A 16588-nucleotide genomic window follows, 5' to 3' on the forward strand; every position below is an offset into this window, starting at 1 on the left:
CACGCACGCACGCACACACACACAACCATACTTGCATTGTCATCTGCTCAACAAAAGACGATGGTGCTAGGAGTGAGCGAGCGATCAAGAAATAATTTTTTCCTCAAGCCTATAAAACGCTGAATGCAAATTCACGTAAATGAACTTGGCAACTCGTCTCTATTGTGAAACTGTGCCTTTATGAGCTTTAATTAGCTAGTTTACTGATCTCTGTTGTGGAACTGTGACTTTTATGATCTCTGACAGTTACAGGCCATCATGAGCCGTCCCAGAGACGTCTCGATGGTGTTGCAATGTCTGGGTCAGTGCTAGAGTTTCGTAAAAGTCATGGGACACTTTATACCCCTTTAAGAAAGTTATGAGCACATTAACAAAATGAACTGAAGAACATCACAATCTCAACTGTGTCGCAGCAATCTGAAATTTATTTCCAAATGCATTTATTTGCAAGTGTGTTTAAAAAATATGTTCCGTTCATGAAGCCAAAGACAAATTTCCAATTTTAATCCCGCTGAATCTTGCATCTTGTAACTTAATCTTCTGGGTTTCCCATTACAAGACAGTCCACACATCTGTATTGTGTGTGTCTGACGAAAAATCTCGACTCTGCAGCTTTGTTTTAAATTTTCATTTTATGTAAATGTGTCATAGCCACAGAGCCAAACCAATCTGTGACTGTGAACTGTACAGGCCATTAAGTGATTACTGAAGGAAGCCAGTTTTTTTTTTTTTCTTCCTATTTGCTTGCTGGACATCGGCAGTACGAAGCCGCAGTTTATCCTCCAAGGTTGGAGTGTGGTCTTAGTTTGGTCATACTTTGGTTGCTTTGATGCTGCAGCGCCACCGTGACTCACCGTCATGTTATGGTGTCGTTTCTGACTCAGCGTGCAGAGAGAAAGTTGTGTGTGTGTGTGTGTGTGTGTGTGTGTGAAGTTGATTGTGTGTATGGATTTGTACGCCAACATGCGTGTGTTTCTGGCAGTAAGTAGGTGCAGGCTTGCCGGGTCTGTGTTTCATTTCTCTGACTGGCAAGCAGCAGCAGCAGCAGATCTTTCCACACGCAGAGCTCTGCATAGAGGACCTGTGGTATTTACACGAACACGGCCAATTACGCTCCGTCTGTCTTCTTTCTCTCTCTCTTTCTCTCTCTCTCTCTCTCTCTCTTCCCTCTGCCTTCTCACTGTCCTTTCCCTGACTCCCATCTGTCTTTCCATGCAGCTCTCCATCTATCCTCTCCGTTCTGCACTTCACTTTCTTTCAGTCTCTCTGTCATTCACCGCATGTCAGTTTGAGCCCCAATCCGCAGTTTATGAAATGTCGCTCTAACATTTCTACATATCTCCCTCTCTTTGAAGAATCAAATCTCGCTTTATTGACATGACTGCATGATGCAAAGTATTACCAAGTTTGAACCTTGAAACATATTGTATTAAAATTCTCTGTCTTATGACAAAATCATTTATCCTGACATTATTAAAATTATTTTTGATGTAGTCACAAGTGAATTTTTGGAACATGGACTGAAACGTACTTAAAAACATTGCTGCATGAATTTGTAAAATGAAGAACACAAAAACAGGGTGAAGAAACAAATTAAAATGGGCGGGGTAGCAGTGGATGGTGCAGTGCGGGGTGGTAGTTTAAGGTGCATGATGGGAAAGGATGATGGTTTTGCATGCATAACATCTGTTTCTTCTTTTTTAATATCTCAGTGTTGGCAAAATGATCAGCCACAGTGTTAGGTTTCTTAAAGAAATTCTCTAATATTTTGACATTTTCCACATTCAAGAAAGTAGTGCTCTCTCTCTCTCTCTCTGTATATGTGTGTGTGTGTGTGTGTGTGTGTGTGTGTGTGTCTGACCTCGGCTTGCACCGACAACAGGAAGTATTGTTGTGAAGGTGACCTCGCTTTGAGTTTAAACTGTGCAGAAGAAAACCTCGCTGCTGTGAGTGTCTTGTCTCCCAAGAGCACTTAGTGCCTCATGTATTATTTGAAAATCGTCCGTCTGTCCAAGGCTTTTCACTGCCTCACTTGGCTGATGTGATTCAGGTTTGTTGGTGAAACTTTTTCCACCGCTCAACACGCACACACACACACACACACCTTCACACACCTCCAGGAGCTGTCAGCCTCCAGCTCTAAGTGCCTCTGAGGATCCCCAGTTGGCATTTGCAGTTATTCTTTTTCCACCCGTAACTGCATATATCAGCAAAATTATGTTGCAGAAAATGTGACCTGGGATGCACTTCACCCAGGTTACCAAAAATAAAGAAAGAATGTGATGCTGACTGACTGCAGGTCCCCAAAGCTGGCAATTTTGATGGTTTATGAACTCCTACAGAGGAATGTGCAGTAAAAAAAAAATTAAAATCCTCTACCACAGTGAAATATTTCTTTTACCAAAAGCATGCTGCCGTGCCTTTGAAGTGTCTTCCCGGACAAAATAAAAAGATCAGTGAAACCTAACTGCCTCTTTTCCCCTGCTTTCCCCTTCTTGCAGATCTGTCCACGGCCAAGAGGAAGTTTGCTGAATCTCTGAACGAGTTTAAGTTCCAGTGTATTGGCGATGCGGAGACGGATGATGAGATATGCATAGGTGAGCTTGCTGAAATAAGTAATCCAATACACTCACCGCGCCAGCAGCAGAAAATGTCCTGTATCCCTAAATAGACAACAGACCGAAGTCCTGGAAATTACAGTTCCTGAAATAGAAACGAGTCATATCAGTGTTGCTTTCCCACCAGACAAGCCTGATATTCAGGCCCGCAGCAGAGGCTTCAAATCATGCGTTTATGCTGAAATGTTTTATAACTTATTTCTCTTACCTGCTGGAACACTCCGTGCTTCTGCTGGAAAGAGAGCAAAATTGAACTTTGTCAGCCATTTCCACTCAGAAATTGATTAATTGTCTACAGCAATAGTGCAATTCAAATGAAATGAAAATTGGGACTTCATGAGCACAGTGGTTATATCTGTAAATAAGGTCTTTCTTCATACATGATTCAGCCCAGTGAGTGTTTACATGCATCATACTGTGTCACAGTATTTCCTTTGGTGTTGGTAAAAATATACAAGGTTCACCCTTCTCTGCTGTGCAAATAGCTGGCAATACCCTTTCATATCTGTTTTAGAGCTGAAATCTGTAATGCTTTTTTAATTTTTTTAAATTAATATGATATCCATATGTATAGTGCAGAAAAATCTAAAACCACCACATTTATCATGGCTGGAGACCTTTTCCACTTGCCACAGTGAAATGTGGAAAGTATCCCTCAGCTTGGTCAGGCTACACCAGTGACATCTGTTCAAAACAGAGCCGTGACACTGTAAACCAGATTAATCAACGGCTGATACTGTAAATACTGGACATGCAGATGCAGACAAGTTAGCTAATGCACTAAATGGAAAATTATCTATGGGCAACCTGAGTGAAGTACACAGTGCTTGTTGATGTGAATCTACTGCCCCATCAGCATATTCGCTAGTTGACTTTCAAATTTCATTCACATTACTTGGTCGATGACATTTTCATGTTTTATGCTCACCCATCTTTGCTGCAGTTTCAGTGACAAGGTGTGGACAGTTACAGATTCCAGCTTGAACTTACACTGAGGATGTGTTGTCTTTACTCATATTTATTCATTTATTGTGTTATTTTTAGTGCATTTGAGTGTTGTAATCTGTCTGCTATTACTATTAACTTTATTTAAACCTCCTATTTCACTAACATTAAATTTCATTTCACTGTCATCAGTCTTTGTAATAACTAGGATAAGCACTCGTTGGGGATAGTCACTTATAATGGGCTCTTGCTAAAATGCTGAATGTGTGTATGCTAAGCTTGGGCTGGTCTCCAGAGTCACTGGTGTCAAATTGTGCTAAAGCCTCACCTGGTTTCATTTTCTGCATAAAGACAATACCATCGTTTGTCATTGTGGGATGTGCGGCAGTGGCAAGCTCAGTCCTCCATCAGCAATGTTCAAACCTGCCAATGAAAGTATTATGAGAGTCCCCACCCTGATAAACAGCAGGCTTGGGTCAGTTTGGTTATTTCCAGAGGCATGAGATGTTCTGTGCCACAGATGGCAGAAGGTACACAAGTCCAGCCTGCCGCACTCTGCATACCGTGCCTACTGTTAAATGTGGCAACATTAAAGTAAACACATTTTTATCCACCCAGCAGCCTGTTTCACATTTAATGTTCGCTGTTTCACCCTTGTGTTCAGCCTGGTGGTAATTTTGTTTTACTTATCCATCTTGTCTTACTTTATTTTCTTGTTTACTGTTGCTCCGGTCTAATCTAGGCTGATGTAAACTGTTCCCCCCACTTCTGGCTAAAGTCTGTGTTGCCAATTCAGGCAGGTACATGAGCACATATCAAAAATGTATCAACCCCTTGACCTCTGATTTTCCCTCAACTTTCCACTTAAGCATCTTCAAAGTCGGAAAAAAAAAAATACATTTATTTCCAGATTGTACAACAATGTCACATACATATTCTGGATCAGCTGGTTGCAAAGCTCCATTGAAGCTACATCACAGTTACAGTACAGGCCAAAAGTTTGGACACACCTTCTCATTCAATGTGTTTTCTTTATTTTCATGACTATTTACATTGTAGATTCTAACTGATGGAATCAAAACTATGAATGAACACATGTGGAGTTATGTTCTTAACAAAAAAAGGTGAAATAACTGAAAACATGTTTTATATTGTAGTTTCTTCAAAATAGCCACCCTTTGCTCTGATTACTGCTTTGCACACTCTTGGCATTCTCTCGATGAGCTTCAAGAGGTAGTCACCTGAAATGGTTTTCCAACAGTCTTGAAGGAGTTCCCAGAGGTGTTTAGCACTTGTTGGCCCCTTTGCCTTCACTCTGCGGTCCAGCTCACCCCAAACCATCTGGATTGGGTTCAGGTCCGGTGACTGTGGAGGCCAGGTCATCTGCCGCAGCACTCCATCACTCTCCTTTTTGGTCAAATAGCCCTTACACTGCCTGGAGGTGTGTTTGGGCTCATTGTCCTGTTGAAAAATAAATGATGGTCCAACTAAACGCAAACCGGATGGGATGGCATGTCGCTGCAGGATGCTGTGGTAGCCATGCTGGTTCAGTGTGCCTTCAATTTTGAATAAATCCCCAACAGTGTCACCAGCAAAACACCCCCACACCATCACACCTCCTCCTCCATGCTTCACAGTGGGAACCAGGCATGTGGAATCCATCAGTTCACCTTTTCTGAGTCTCACAAAGACACGGCGGTTGGAACCAAAGATCTCAAATTTGGACTCATCAGACCAAAGCACAGATTTCCACAGGTCTAATGTCCATTCCTTGTGTTTCTTGGCCCAAACAAATCTCTTCTGCTTGTTGCCTCTCCTCAGCAGTGGTTTCCTAGCAGCTATTTGACCATGAAGGCCTGATTGGCGCAGTCTCCTCTTAACAGTTGTTCTAGAGATGGGTCTGCTGCTAGAACTCTGTGTGGCATTTATCTGGTCTCTGATCTGAGCTGCTGTTAACTTGCGATTTCTGAGGCTGGTGACTCGGATGAACTTGTCCTCAGAAGCAGAGGTGACTCTTGGTCTTCCTTTCCTGGGTCGGTCCTCATGTGTGCCAGTTTCGTTGTAGCGCTTGATGGTTTTTGCGACTCCACTTGGGGACACATTTAAAGTTTTTGCAATTTTCCGGACTGACTGACCTTCATTTCTTAAAGTAATGATGGCCACTTGTTTTTCTTTAGTTAGCTGATTGGTTCTTGCCATAATATGAATTTTAACAGTTGTCCAATAGGGCTGTCGGCTGTGTAGTAACCTGACTTCTGCACAACACAACTGATGGTCCCAACCCCATTGATAAAGCAAGAAATTCCACTAATTAACCCTGATAAGGCACACCTGTGAAGTGAAAACCATTTCAGGTGACTACCTCTTGAAGCTCATCGAGAGAATGCCAAGAGTGTGCAAAGCAGTAATCAGAGCAAAGGGTGGCTATTTTGAAGAAACTAGAATATAAAACATGTTTTCAGTTATTTCACCTTTTTTTGTTAAGTACATAACTCCACATGTGTTCATTCATAGTTTTGATTCCTTCAGTGAGAATCTACAATGTAAATAGTCATGAAAATAAAGAAAACACATGAGAAGGTGTGTCCAAACTTTTGGCCTGTACTGTATGTTAAGTGAAATATTCAAACCCAACCCGCCATTGTTTTATGGCTGCACCAGTACATCACGCAGAAAATATCTAGATGTCTTAGTGCAAAATTTTACACACATTTTCTTGAATCAGCAGGGAATATTTGATATCTTTGGAAACCTTTGGAACCCCACTACATGTTAAAATAAGACGTGTGTGTTTGAACAATGCTCGTTCAAACACATTTGTAATGATGAATGTTCCGATGAGACTGAGGATGGAATAATTTTTATTTATGAACAACTGAGTGCTGGCTTTTAGGTGTTTTCTTATCAAATTGATGAAGACATTTCTGGAGTGAAACTGATATTAGTCTCAACATGCTTAAAGCAATATCCAGAGATTATGATGCCAGTTGAGCAGCAAGCTGTTCGGTAAAGATAGCTGGGATAGTGAAACAACAGCAGAGGGTGGGCCGAGCTGCAGCGTGCACGGACAGAGCCGTGCAGGCAGAATGGGAGGGTGTGGCAGTAACTGCACGCTACACAGCAGGGTGCTGGGACAAAACTGAACAGGTTTACGTAAGCAGTAGTTTTTGATACATGCACACCAATATTCCCATAATATTTGATGTACATGTTAGGCTTGGATCAGTGTGAGATTCTTAAAAGGCAAGGTTTTTTAAAGTAGCCTCAGTGTGTTCTGCAAAGTGAGTTTTAGTGGGTAAATATCTGATAAGAAATGTCATTAATTAGTTCAATTCAAGATAAAAGTGTTGGTTTTAGTGATTAATCCTGTTGCTCTGCGCTCCAGAGTCGCACCCCTGCTATTCTCCTTGATTGATCCAAAACATGCGATTAGGTTCACCCAAAGGTTTGATTACATTTTATGTGCTATATTTAATGGCTGTACTGTTTTTAATGCATTCCACACATAGTCCTGAGGTTCATTGCCCTTTTATAGTTGGATCTAACCGAAGTTCCAAGTCCTGTAACTTGAGGTCTAGTGCTGGAGAATGGAGTCGAGTGTGTGTGTGTGTGTTTGTAGGTGCTGTAGTGTGATTAGGGAATGCAGTGGGGTTCATTGTGTGTGTGCATGTGTATGTGATTTCTAAATATTGATGTGCACGCTTACTTGCGTGGTGTGTCTGAAGAACCAAGTGTGTGTGTGTGTATAAAGTGTTGGACGCAGAATAGGTGCAACTGAAGTGGAAACTCTGACCCAAAACAATGCAGGCACGCCTGGTTTGCCAAAGAGCAGGGAAACGAGCGGTAGCTTGTGCTGCGTCTGTCTCGCTCAGGGAGAGAAAACACCATTGAAACCGACTAACCCTCAACTGTGGTTTCATCTCCACTAAATTGCTCTGCTGTGTCATGAGTTTAGCAGAATTTGTCTGGTGTCCAAGAACAGGAACAAAGCACCTTAATCACTGCCACCTTGCTGTGCCAGCTTTCATTTCTGCCTCTCTTGTTTGTCTTTGTCTCCATTTCTCCATCGTCCATCATCATCATCACCCCTCCTAATGCCAACGTCCTCTTTATTCTCTCTTTCTCTACCGTGTTTTCTGTCTCCTTCTCCCTCCATCTCTCTGTCTCTGTTTGTTTCTGGTGCCTGACTGTCTGTCTCTCTCACTCCCCCTCTGTCTACCTGTCCGCAGCCAAGTCTCTTCAGGAGTTTGCAGGAGTCCTACAGAACCTGGAGGATGAAAGGACGCGGATGGTGAGTAACCTGACCCACTGTTTTGGACATGACACTGTTGACAATGAATAGACTTTGAGATGACTGCCTTCACCTGTGATCTAAAACCCATGTAAACACAGCTCCAAACACACAAAGTTAAGATGACACCTTCAGTCTTTGATAGCTGCTACCTGCCATGTTTTGTGAAATCAGTTTCTGGTATCAGTTCAAAGCAGTTTCCAAAGCTCTTTTAATATCATTGTTTACTGCGCCATGATACCGTTGTTGTGTTTAGGTTGGCATGGAATTAGTCCACGCAATCATTTTAACGCAGCTTGACAATCCAGAGGGAAATTGTATGAGCAATCATGATAACATAAGAATTATTAATGTGCATGATAATATCTTGTCAACAACCTTGATTTTGTGTGTGTGTCTGTGTGTTCAGATCGAGAATGCCAACGATGTGTTGATCATGCCTCTGGAGCGGTTCAGGAAAGAGCAGATCAGTGCAGCCAAGGTAAGGAAGTTACCGTACCCAGCCAAGACACTGCTGGGGCGGGTTTTGCTGCAGCTACATGTGCCGTATATCAATACTGATACAGTAACAATGCGACCAGATACCAACTAAACCAATAAATTAACCAGTAGATTAACAGAATGAAGTGATAAGCCACAAGAAGCCGGGCTTTACAGTGATTTAATGGCAGCTTGTGGTGTTGTCAAGCCCGACATGCAGTGCACTGTCTGTAAAATGGCAGGAGCACACCCACTGTTCAATAAATCTTCTACTTATAATTGATAATGGGATGATAATAACTTTTCTTGTTTCACAATGCAATTAAGTTCTTGATAGCAGTAGTTGAACAACATGATTGCAAGGCGGTATTTTAGTCTTTGTTTGGTATGAGTCGCTCACAGCAGACATGCTTTGCTAAAGCGCTAAACACACAGGATGTGATGACTGACGTGTGTCTTGACACTTGTGTTGCGCTCTGCGAGTGGCAGATTTGAGGTGTCATCACAGGTACATATAACCACCACTATGGGTAACATAACTTCAGTATACCATGTTTTCTTCAAGGTGACAATAAAGATCTTTGGTAGCCTTTCTGCAGAAATATTTCTACAGATATGTCCATATATCTGAATGATGTGCAGCCAAATTATTTGTCAATTTACAGTCATTTCATTATGTTAAAAAATAGTTATGCCCCAAAATAATTCAGTGGTCACTCTAGAAACCCATAAAAAAGTTTTTTTTTTTTTTAGGTTCTATGAAACTTCAAAGTAGCAATATACACAATACAAACAGGTTTGGAATGGACTGTTATGATGTGCCTTACACTTTTAGTGGCTTTTTAAAAGTACTGACATAGTAGTTGACTTTATTTGTCCCTGAAGGGAAATTGGTTTGCAGCAGGTCACAAGGCATTTCGTATATAAATAAATAACAATCCATCAGACAACAACCAAACATTCATCACATACAGTATACAGCACAGTAATCACATCTCATGTATAGATATAGGAGGAGGGGAAATAGTTTTAAGGTTTTTTTTTTTTTAATGTATATATGTCTTTCAGTTGCAGTGCATCATTTAATTTTGGAAATGCCACTGTCAATATCCCCCGAGGCCTGTGACAAAACTTAAGGCCCAACATTATGAGTTTTGATGTAACATTACCCCATAATCCTCAGATGATGAATAGTTTAAGAGTATAACCCATGTCTGACTGTTGATGATACAAATCACCTGAAAAGACACAACTTTTCTTATCTAGTTGATCATTTGTGTCAATGGTGGCTACAGTGCAGCCCCACATTGGCCTGGTACAGAGAGATTAGACAGCAAATACGTTACATACTGCAACCCCACCACTCCCTCCTCTCTCCCTTCATGACCTGGATAGGAGATTAAAGGAATACATAATCTTGCCATATATCTGAGGCTCCCAGTGGGGGGTCTCATGATCTGGGCTCCCACATGCCAGGACCACGGTTGTGTAGGTCTCCTACAGTGTTTCTCAGTCATATTTTGTCAGACTGAGGTCTATGCTGTAAAAACAGTGAACACAGCAATCTAAATCTTTTTAACTTTGTAAAACTAACTGTACATCTTCATTTGTAGCTGTCTAAACTCTCAACAGTTTTGCGAAGGTGCCTGTGTCTTTAACTAATAGTCTGATAATAACTTTTGATTTATTTCTATGCAAATTATAAAGCTGCACACACCATAAATACTCTGGCAAGACAGAAATAAGGGGGTTAATGAGGGAAAATGTCAGTGTTTACAACAGTACACTTTGGTTTCTTTTGAAGAAAAAAAGAAAAAGAAAAAACTAGCCTATTACATGTGTGACGACAATCATGCAAAGGAAGAAAGTACAGGAAGGGAGAGGTACCATGAACTTGAAAGGTAGTCAGCAGGAGTTTTTCCTCTTTAGACAGCGTATTTTAAAACTGTTTTAACACCGCCTTTGTTTGTGTTTTTTTTCACTCCGCACATAATCTAATCTAGTTGAAATATGGTTATTAAAGAGATGTACATGTACATACAATAAATTGTACCGTTATCTGACTTTTTTTGTTGTTGGGAGACAACACAGAAACAAAGATGAACAGCTCACAACTTTTTCCCACTCAAACACTGTATTAAAGAAACATTGTGTCATGCAGCCATAATTTGACTGTAGGTATTTTTTTCCCTCCAGAACATTAATATCATTTTTTTTTTTTTTTTTTTTTTTGCTGTGTTGAGGGCATAAGATAAATACTGACATTGTGCAGTCTGAAACCTTGATTGTTCTTGAGATACTCAAGACAGGTATAATGGGGAGAGGTTCTGATGCAATAACTGTACCAATAATCTGAGAGATAATCTGAAACGCATCATTACAGAAATCTTTAACCTTTGGTCAAAAGACAAAGCTGTGTAAAGATGTTGCCTCCACAGCCTGACATGCATCGCAGAGAGGAGAGACATCATGAAAGAGCTTGTGTAGCTTAGTTTTTGTGTTATCTGTGTTAAATTTTACATTGGATGAGGTGGTTCCTTGTGTTTAATGAGCATATATGAATGACGGTGAATTGAACTCCCCGTGCACAGACAGGATTTACAGTCAGGTGCTTGTCGGTCGCAGAGACATCTCAGTGAAGACAAAATAAAGCACCGCACACTTCCAATAAAGTTACAGTAATGCTATTTCAGTGTGCGAGCAGACATGAATGTTCTCCTGTGAGTCTGCACACAGGGCTTGAATTTTCTTTTCTTGCTCGTCTCCTCATTGCAACCTAATACTATGTGCAGAGCATTTGTTAGTTCATTGACAACAGTCATTAGAGCCCGGTGACTCAAACGACTAAATACCTGGGATTCCCCACCAGTCAGTCAGAGCTGAGGAAGCGCTTTGGATGAGAGGGGAACCGTCTTCATGCATCTACAACCAAATCCATTTGCCCTCAGTTCAACCCTCCTTGGATAACCATGACCTGGATGACTGAGAATCATCACAGATATGCAGTGTTTCAGTATTTCTAATCCCCTTATGTCAGGTCTTTGTGCGATTGAGCTGTACCATCATTAGCCGTGCGAGGTTGCCAGGGACATGCGGTATCAAACATAGTATCAGTGTGTACCCTGCTAATCCTCTCCCACAGCAGGTCATTGTTTGATTGTGACATGATGGCCAGATTAGGAAGTGAATGCATAATCTATGTGGTTAGGTCACCAGAGCGATGCACTAATCCCAGTTTAGCCTTGAATAAACAGGCAGCATCTTCGCCTGGCACACATTCACCTCAGCCAATAGCGGTCGGAGCCGATAACCAGCCAGTCACTGATGCCACACTAGTGTTATGGGAATTACAGTGACTTTTTTTTTTTTTTTTTTTTTTTTTTTTTTTTAAAAAAAACACAAGAACATAATTTTCACAGCAATGATGACAGGCATTTTGAGCTGGCGCACTCATTGCATGACATCATGAAATTGCCTTTATGCTGCAATAACTCAGCTGAGTTGGTGTGGCAAAGTGTGAATAAGACCTGATGTAGATTTGCATGCCTTTGCTTACGAATGAGTATTATGTTGGCAAAATAAGGTGATTTATGTGTAATTTTTGCTCACTTTCCATTAGTGTATGGTTAGTGAATAGCATGGCAGTCTGATTCGGTCTTTGTGGTGTATAATGATAGATAGGTGTTATTGTGATTGATGTTACCACCTTTGCAAACCTTTAATAAATCAGGGCGGCAGTCTTGAGGTGGAATAACCACTTCTTGTAATTTGAGATGAATCAACCGCATTTCAGTTGGTTTCAGCTGCACAACATCAGAGTAAGTTTGAAGTCATGCACATTTCAGTGTTTCAGTCAGTTGAGGTTATAGTAAATAAATACAGAATGATATTGGTGGTTTGGTAACCTTTGGCTACTGTCCCTCCTCCCAAATGGCTGTTGGGAAAGTCATACATTTGAAGAGGTTTTCTTAATGAGTGAAATAACCAGAGATAAGAGTAAAGATTAATCTGCAGTTTGCTGTGTGCAGAAGCTTGCAGTGAGTGATGATGTTTTGTTTGGCTTCATGCTTGAGCAGGACTTCCGATTGCTTGACATGACAGAACAGTGAAAAGAAACTGAGTCACACTTGATGACTGTGATTGTGCTGAGTCAATCTGCAGTCACAAAACAATCCTGTGTGAAAGCATTGAATTTCCTTCGCTGTGCCATTGAACGAATCATCGCCGAGTCATGATTCTTGGAGAGTACTGCCACCTGCTGGCCAAGGATAGGGCTACAGGTAACTACTCTGTTACTCAACTTTTACTTTGAATGCACCTTTTTAAAATAGCCGCACATCTGAGCTTTTCCTCAAAATTTGACTTAAGACTTGATTCTAATGACTGATACATTATTAAAAACCATTGCATGTGGACAAGCTGTGCATTAATTATCAAGTGAATCATGTTTTCTGCTTATATGTATTTATAGACACAGTGATCACAGGAAAGCGAGACACATGAAAGTGTCCTAGCAGGAGACATTTCTGACATGATTTCCATGGTGAATCTGAAAACATTGGGGGAGGCAGACTCGCCACAGAGGCCTTGTTGTTTAGGGGAGCGTTCATCATCTGTGATGTGTTCTGCAGCTGTTGTGCGTTCCTCTCGTCCTGAGACTTCTACCTCCTGTTGAAGCTGGCTGGGATGCACAAGACCTGCGTCATGTGACTGGAACTGGGGTTGACATCACAGGCTTGTCTGAGAACTGCTCCCAACAACATCACATCAGGAACCGACTGGGCACTTTAGTGTTGCACTTAAATCTGACACACACTTAAAATAAGTAAAAATCATAAAGTAAAAATAAGTAAAAATGAAATTACAAGATAAGTTTAAGATAGACTCACTGGCCTTAAGGTGAGCACATGCACTGGTCAGTGTTCAATTCCATATTTTACGCCACATCATTAGGGCTACTGGTTTCAGTGGTGCTCCTGTAGACTTGTTGAGGAGTGCAGCACCAAAGTGTAAAAAAGGAGTTATTATAAAAGTACTTGAAGTTGCTAATTGCTGAAATCTGCTCTAGAGACAATATCATAATAGTCAATCAGATGTACATCACATGCACAGTGAGACAAAAATATCATCATCAACAGTATACTTTTTATCGAAAATTTCATTTTGCCTTCGCTTTTTGGCTTTTATCCTGCACTTTTATTCTACACTTTTTTAATATAATTTTTTATCTGGCTTTTCATCTTGCACATGCTTTTCTAATTGTTTTATACGCATATGTTTTGGACTTTTTTATGCTGTTGGATTGTGCATGTAGATGAACAGATTTTTGTTTCAGTGCAGTGTGTGTGTGACCATGTTAGCTTTTGAACTGCAACATGGGAGCCACTGTTGTTAACCAAAGCCAAATTCTTTTTATTTGTTGCATACTTGGCCCCAAAAAAAAAAAATTGATTCTGTTTCTAAATGTTTCACATGGGAAGACACATGATGGGTGCCCAATTTCTGTCATCACCATGAAGAAATTGTACCTTGCATATCTGACCAAGGCTTCCATTAACACACACATGCCTCCGCGCTCCTTCCTGAAGCTCCAGTCTCTGTAGCCTGGTCATGTTACATGGTAGGGTGAGGAAATCAAAATAATGTCAGCAGGCGGGGGCAGATGTACAGTAGTAATACTCAGGGGCCTCTCTGAAGACTGTGCAACTGGGAAAGAGGGACCCACCCTGATCGGCCCCTCCTATGTTTTTGTTTTCCACTCTCTTTTCTTGTTTCTCTGTTTCTCTTCACATCCTTGTTTTGAATTAGACTGAATTAGATCCAACTTGAATGATTGTAAAAATGACAGTTACCGCCAGCAGAGGGTATTCAGAGAAGAAAAGCACTACAGACATGAGGTCTGTTTTCTGTCTATGTTTGGAAACTTGTAGGTCTTGATCCCAGTCTCTCTCCGTATATTTCTCTGTCTTTGAGCTTGAAAGAGACACACCCTGCTCTACCTGTCTCTGGTCTGTCATCCATCATCCTGCCTGTCTTTCTGTCACTGACCTCACTCAGCTCTACTGAAGCAGCCTCTTGTTTTATAACCAGCTGTGCTCCCTGGTGGATCCACTGATTTCATACCAGACTCCCTAAAATGTGGGCTGCACCGGAATATCTAAAGACATATTCGCAGAAATTCAAGCCTGCCTTGTTCTGTTCCCAAAGCCTGTGACGCAACAAGTGTTTCCAGCTGATTACACACAGTGGTCACTGATCAAATAAATCTTATTAAGACGTGGATATGAAGAAAATGTGAGCAAAATGGTTTATTAGGGTCACAGAAATGCCCCCTTGAAGTGAAAGTTCCACAGTATGTGAATTAGGGTGAATGTTATTGACTTCAACTTCCTGCACAGTCAGACTCCGAGGAATAAGATATTGTCCTGGACATCATGCTATCCTAAAGCTATAATGTTTCTCCCCTGTGTTACAGGAAGCCAAGAAAAAATATGACAAAGAGACGGAGAAGTACTGTGCCGTACTGGAGAAGCACCTTAGCCTTTCAGCAAAGAAAAAAGAGTCGCATCTACATGAGGTAAGAGTGTGTGCATGTGGCTGCGCATGGACCTTCCATTCTCTCCTCTGATTTGTTTAAGAAATATTTCTGCACAGATTCATCAAATCCATTATTTTCTGTCCTCCAGGCGGACAGCCAGGTAGATAATGTACGGCAGCATTTCTACGAGGTTTCTCTGGAGTACGTCTTCAAAGTGCAGGAGGTCCAAGAAAGGAAGATGTTTGACTTTGTCGAGCCAGTAAGATGATACTCTTGTTATTTTTTTCTCATAAATTATGCTCTTATTTTTTCAGCAGTCTTTTTTTTCCAAGCCCTTTTATCAAAAAAAGGTCAACTAAGCACACTTGCTGTTTTCTTAGCCTTTGCCTGTACTACATTGACATATGTAGACACTCAGTAGTGCAGCCTTTGAGCTGAGCTCCTTCTTGTTATGCTGCAGACTCCATTTGACATGATTTTGCCCACTAGACCCTGATTTAAAAAAAAAAAAAAGTCATACGTGAACATTAACAAATAGATTCAGACACTCATACATTTTTGATATCTTCACAGTTTCTAGTGAATTAAATAAAAGTGAAATTAAACTGTTCCTCATTTTGCTGAGGACCCCTTGGAAGCCACCCAGTGACCTCTGGGGGTCCCCGGATCCCAGTTTGAAAACCTCTGCTTTAAAAACATAGAATTCACTGCCTGCAACCTGAGTCAATTATTTTTGTGGCATCAGTCACTAATATTCCTGTTATTTACTCTTTTAGGGCAAAAATTATGTACATTATGTGTAAATTATGTACATATTTCCAAACTCTCCTTTTTGTCTCTGATAGAATTAACTTTACAAAATGATATCACATGAAATATCACATAAGATCACACTTGTATGAGCTGAACTGACTGAGCTGTCAGTCTGTTGTTGGCCAGCTCTCCTCACAGTAACCTTCCCCTTCCTCTTCCTCTTCTCCCTCTTTTCTTTCCTCTACCTCATCCTCTTCCTCATTGCTCCTCCTCTTCCTCCTCTCCCTTCACCTCCTCTTCTTGTTGTTTTTGTTTACTCAGCTCCTGGCGTTCCTCCAAGGCCTCTTCACCTACTATCATCACGGCTATGAGCTGGCAAAAGACTTCAACCACTTCAAGACCGACCTCACCATCAGTATACAGAATGTAAGGTCATGCACACAGACACACACACACACACACACTCACACACACTTTATTATCTTTATAAATTGTGAAAGAGCTCTGAGCTTACCAACAGCCTATAAATGTACATACCTACAAGTGTTCCTCAGCACGATTCCCTCGGGCCATGAGATTTATGGAACGTCCAGACAGGGAAAATCATCAAATTTAATAAATTCTCCAGACACGTTATGAAATATCATGGAATTTTATCAGGCTCATTAAAAAAAATTATAGAATAGAATAAAACAGAATCATAAAATCATGGAAAAGTCAGGAAATTTGAGATTTAACACATTGTGTGAACCCTTTTTAAGGTATGTGCACACAGTCAGGCAGAGTTCTCCTTCAACTGACAGAACCCGAGATGAAAAGGCCACACACTCCATCAAAGTATTCCCCTTTCTATGAAAAAAGAAATATATGAAAAACAGGAAAACATAGATTATGCTTTTTTTCTGTCATCTCTCCAAATGTGTAAATGTAAGCAACCTTGACGAGTTAAAAGACCATCCAAAT

General features: G+C 40.9%; 1 protein-coding gene across 4 annotated transcripts in view; it reads left to right on the forward strand.

Annotated features, from left to right (window-relative positions):
* The window catches only part of LOC115371344 (rho GTPase-activating protein 26), a 132368-nt gene that overhangs the window by 51164 nt on the left and 64616 nt on the right, over nt 1-16588 (forward strand). For all 4 annotated transcript variants that reach the window (XM_030068664.1, XM_030068665.1, XM_030068666.1 and 1 more), the window contains 6 exons: nt 2502-2597; nt 7793-7854; nt 8264-8335; nt 14810-14911; nt 15021-15131; nt 15947-16051. In XM_030068664.1, coding sequence (XP_029924524.1) covers nt 2502-2597; nt 7793-7854; nt 8264-8335; nt 14810-14911; nt 15021-15131; nt 15947-16051 — 548 coding nt within the window. The remainder of the gene's footprint in view (nt 1-2501; nt 2598-7792; nt 7855-8263; nt 8336-14809; nt 14912-15020; nt 15132-15946; nt 16052-16588) is intronic.

The sequence above is a fragment of the Myripristis murdjan genome, chromosome 14, assembly GCF_902150065.1.
Source record: "Myripristis murdjan chromosome 14, fMyrMur1.1, whole genome shotgun sequence".
Classification (NCBI taxonomy): Eukaryota; Metazoa; Chordata; class Actinopteri; order Holocentriformes; family Holocentridae; genus Myripristis; species Myripristis murdjan.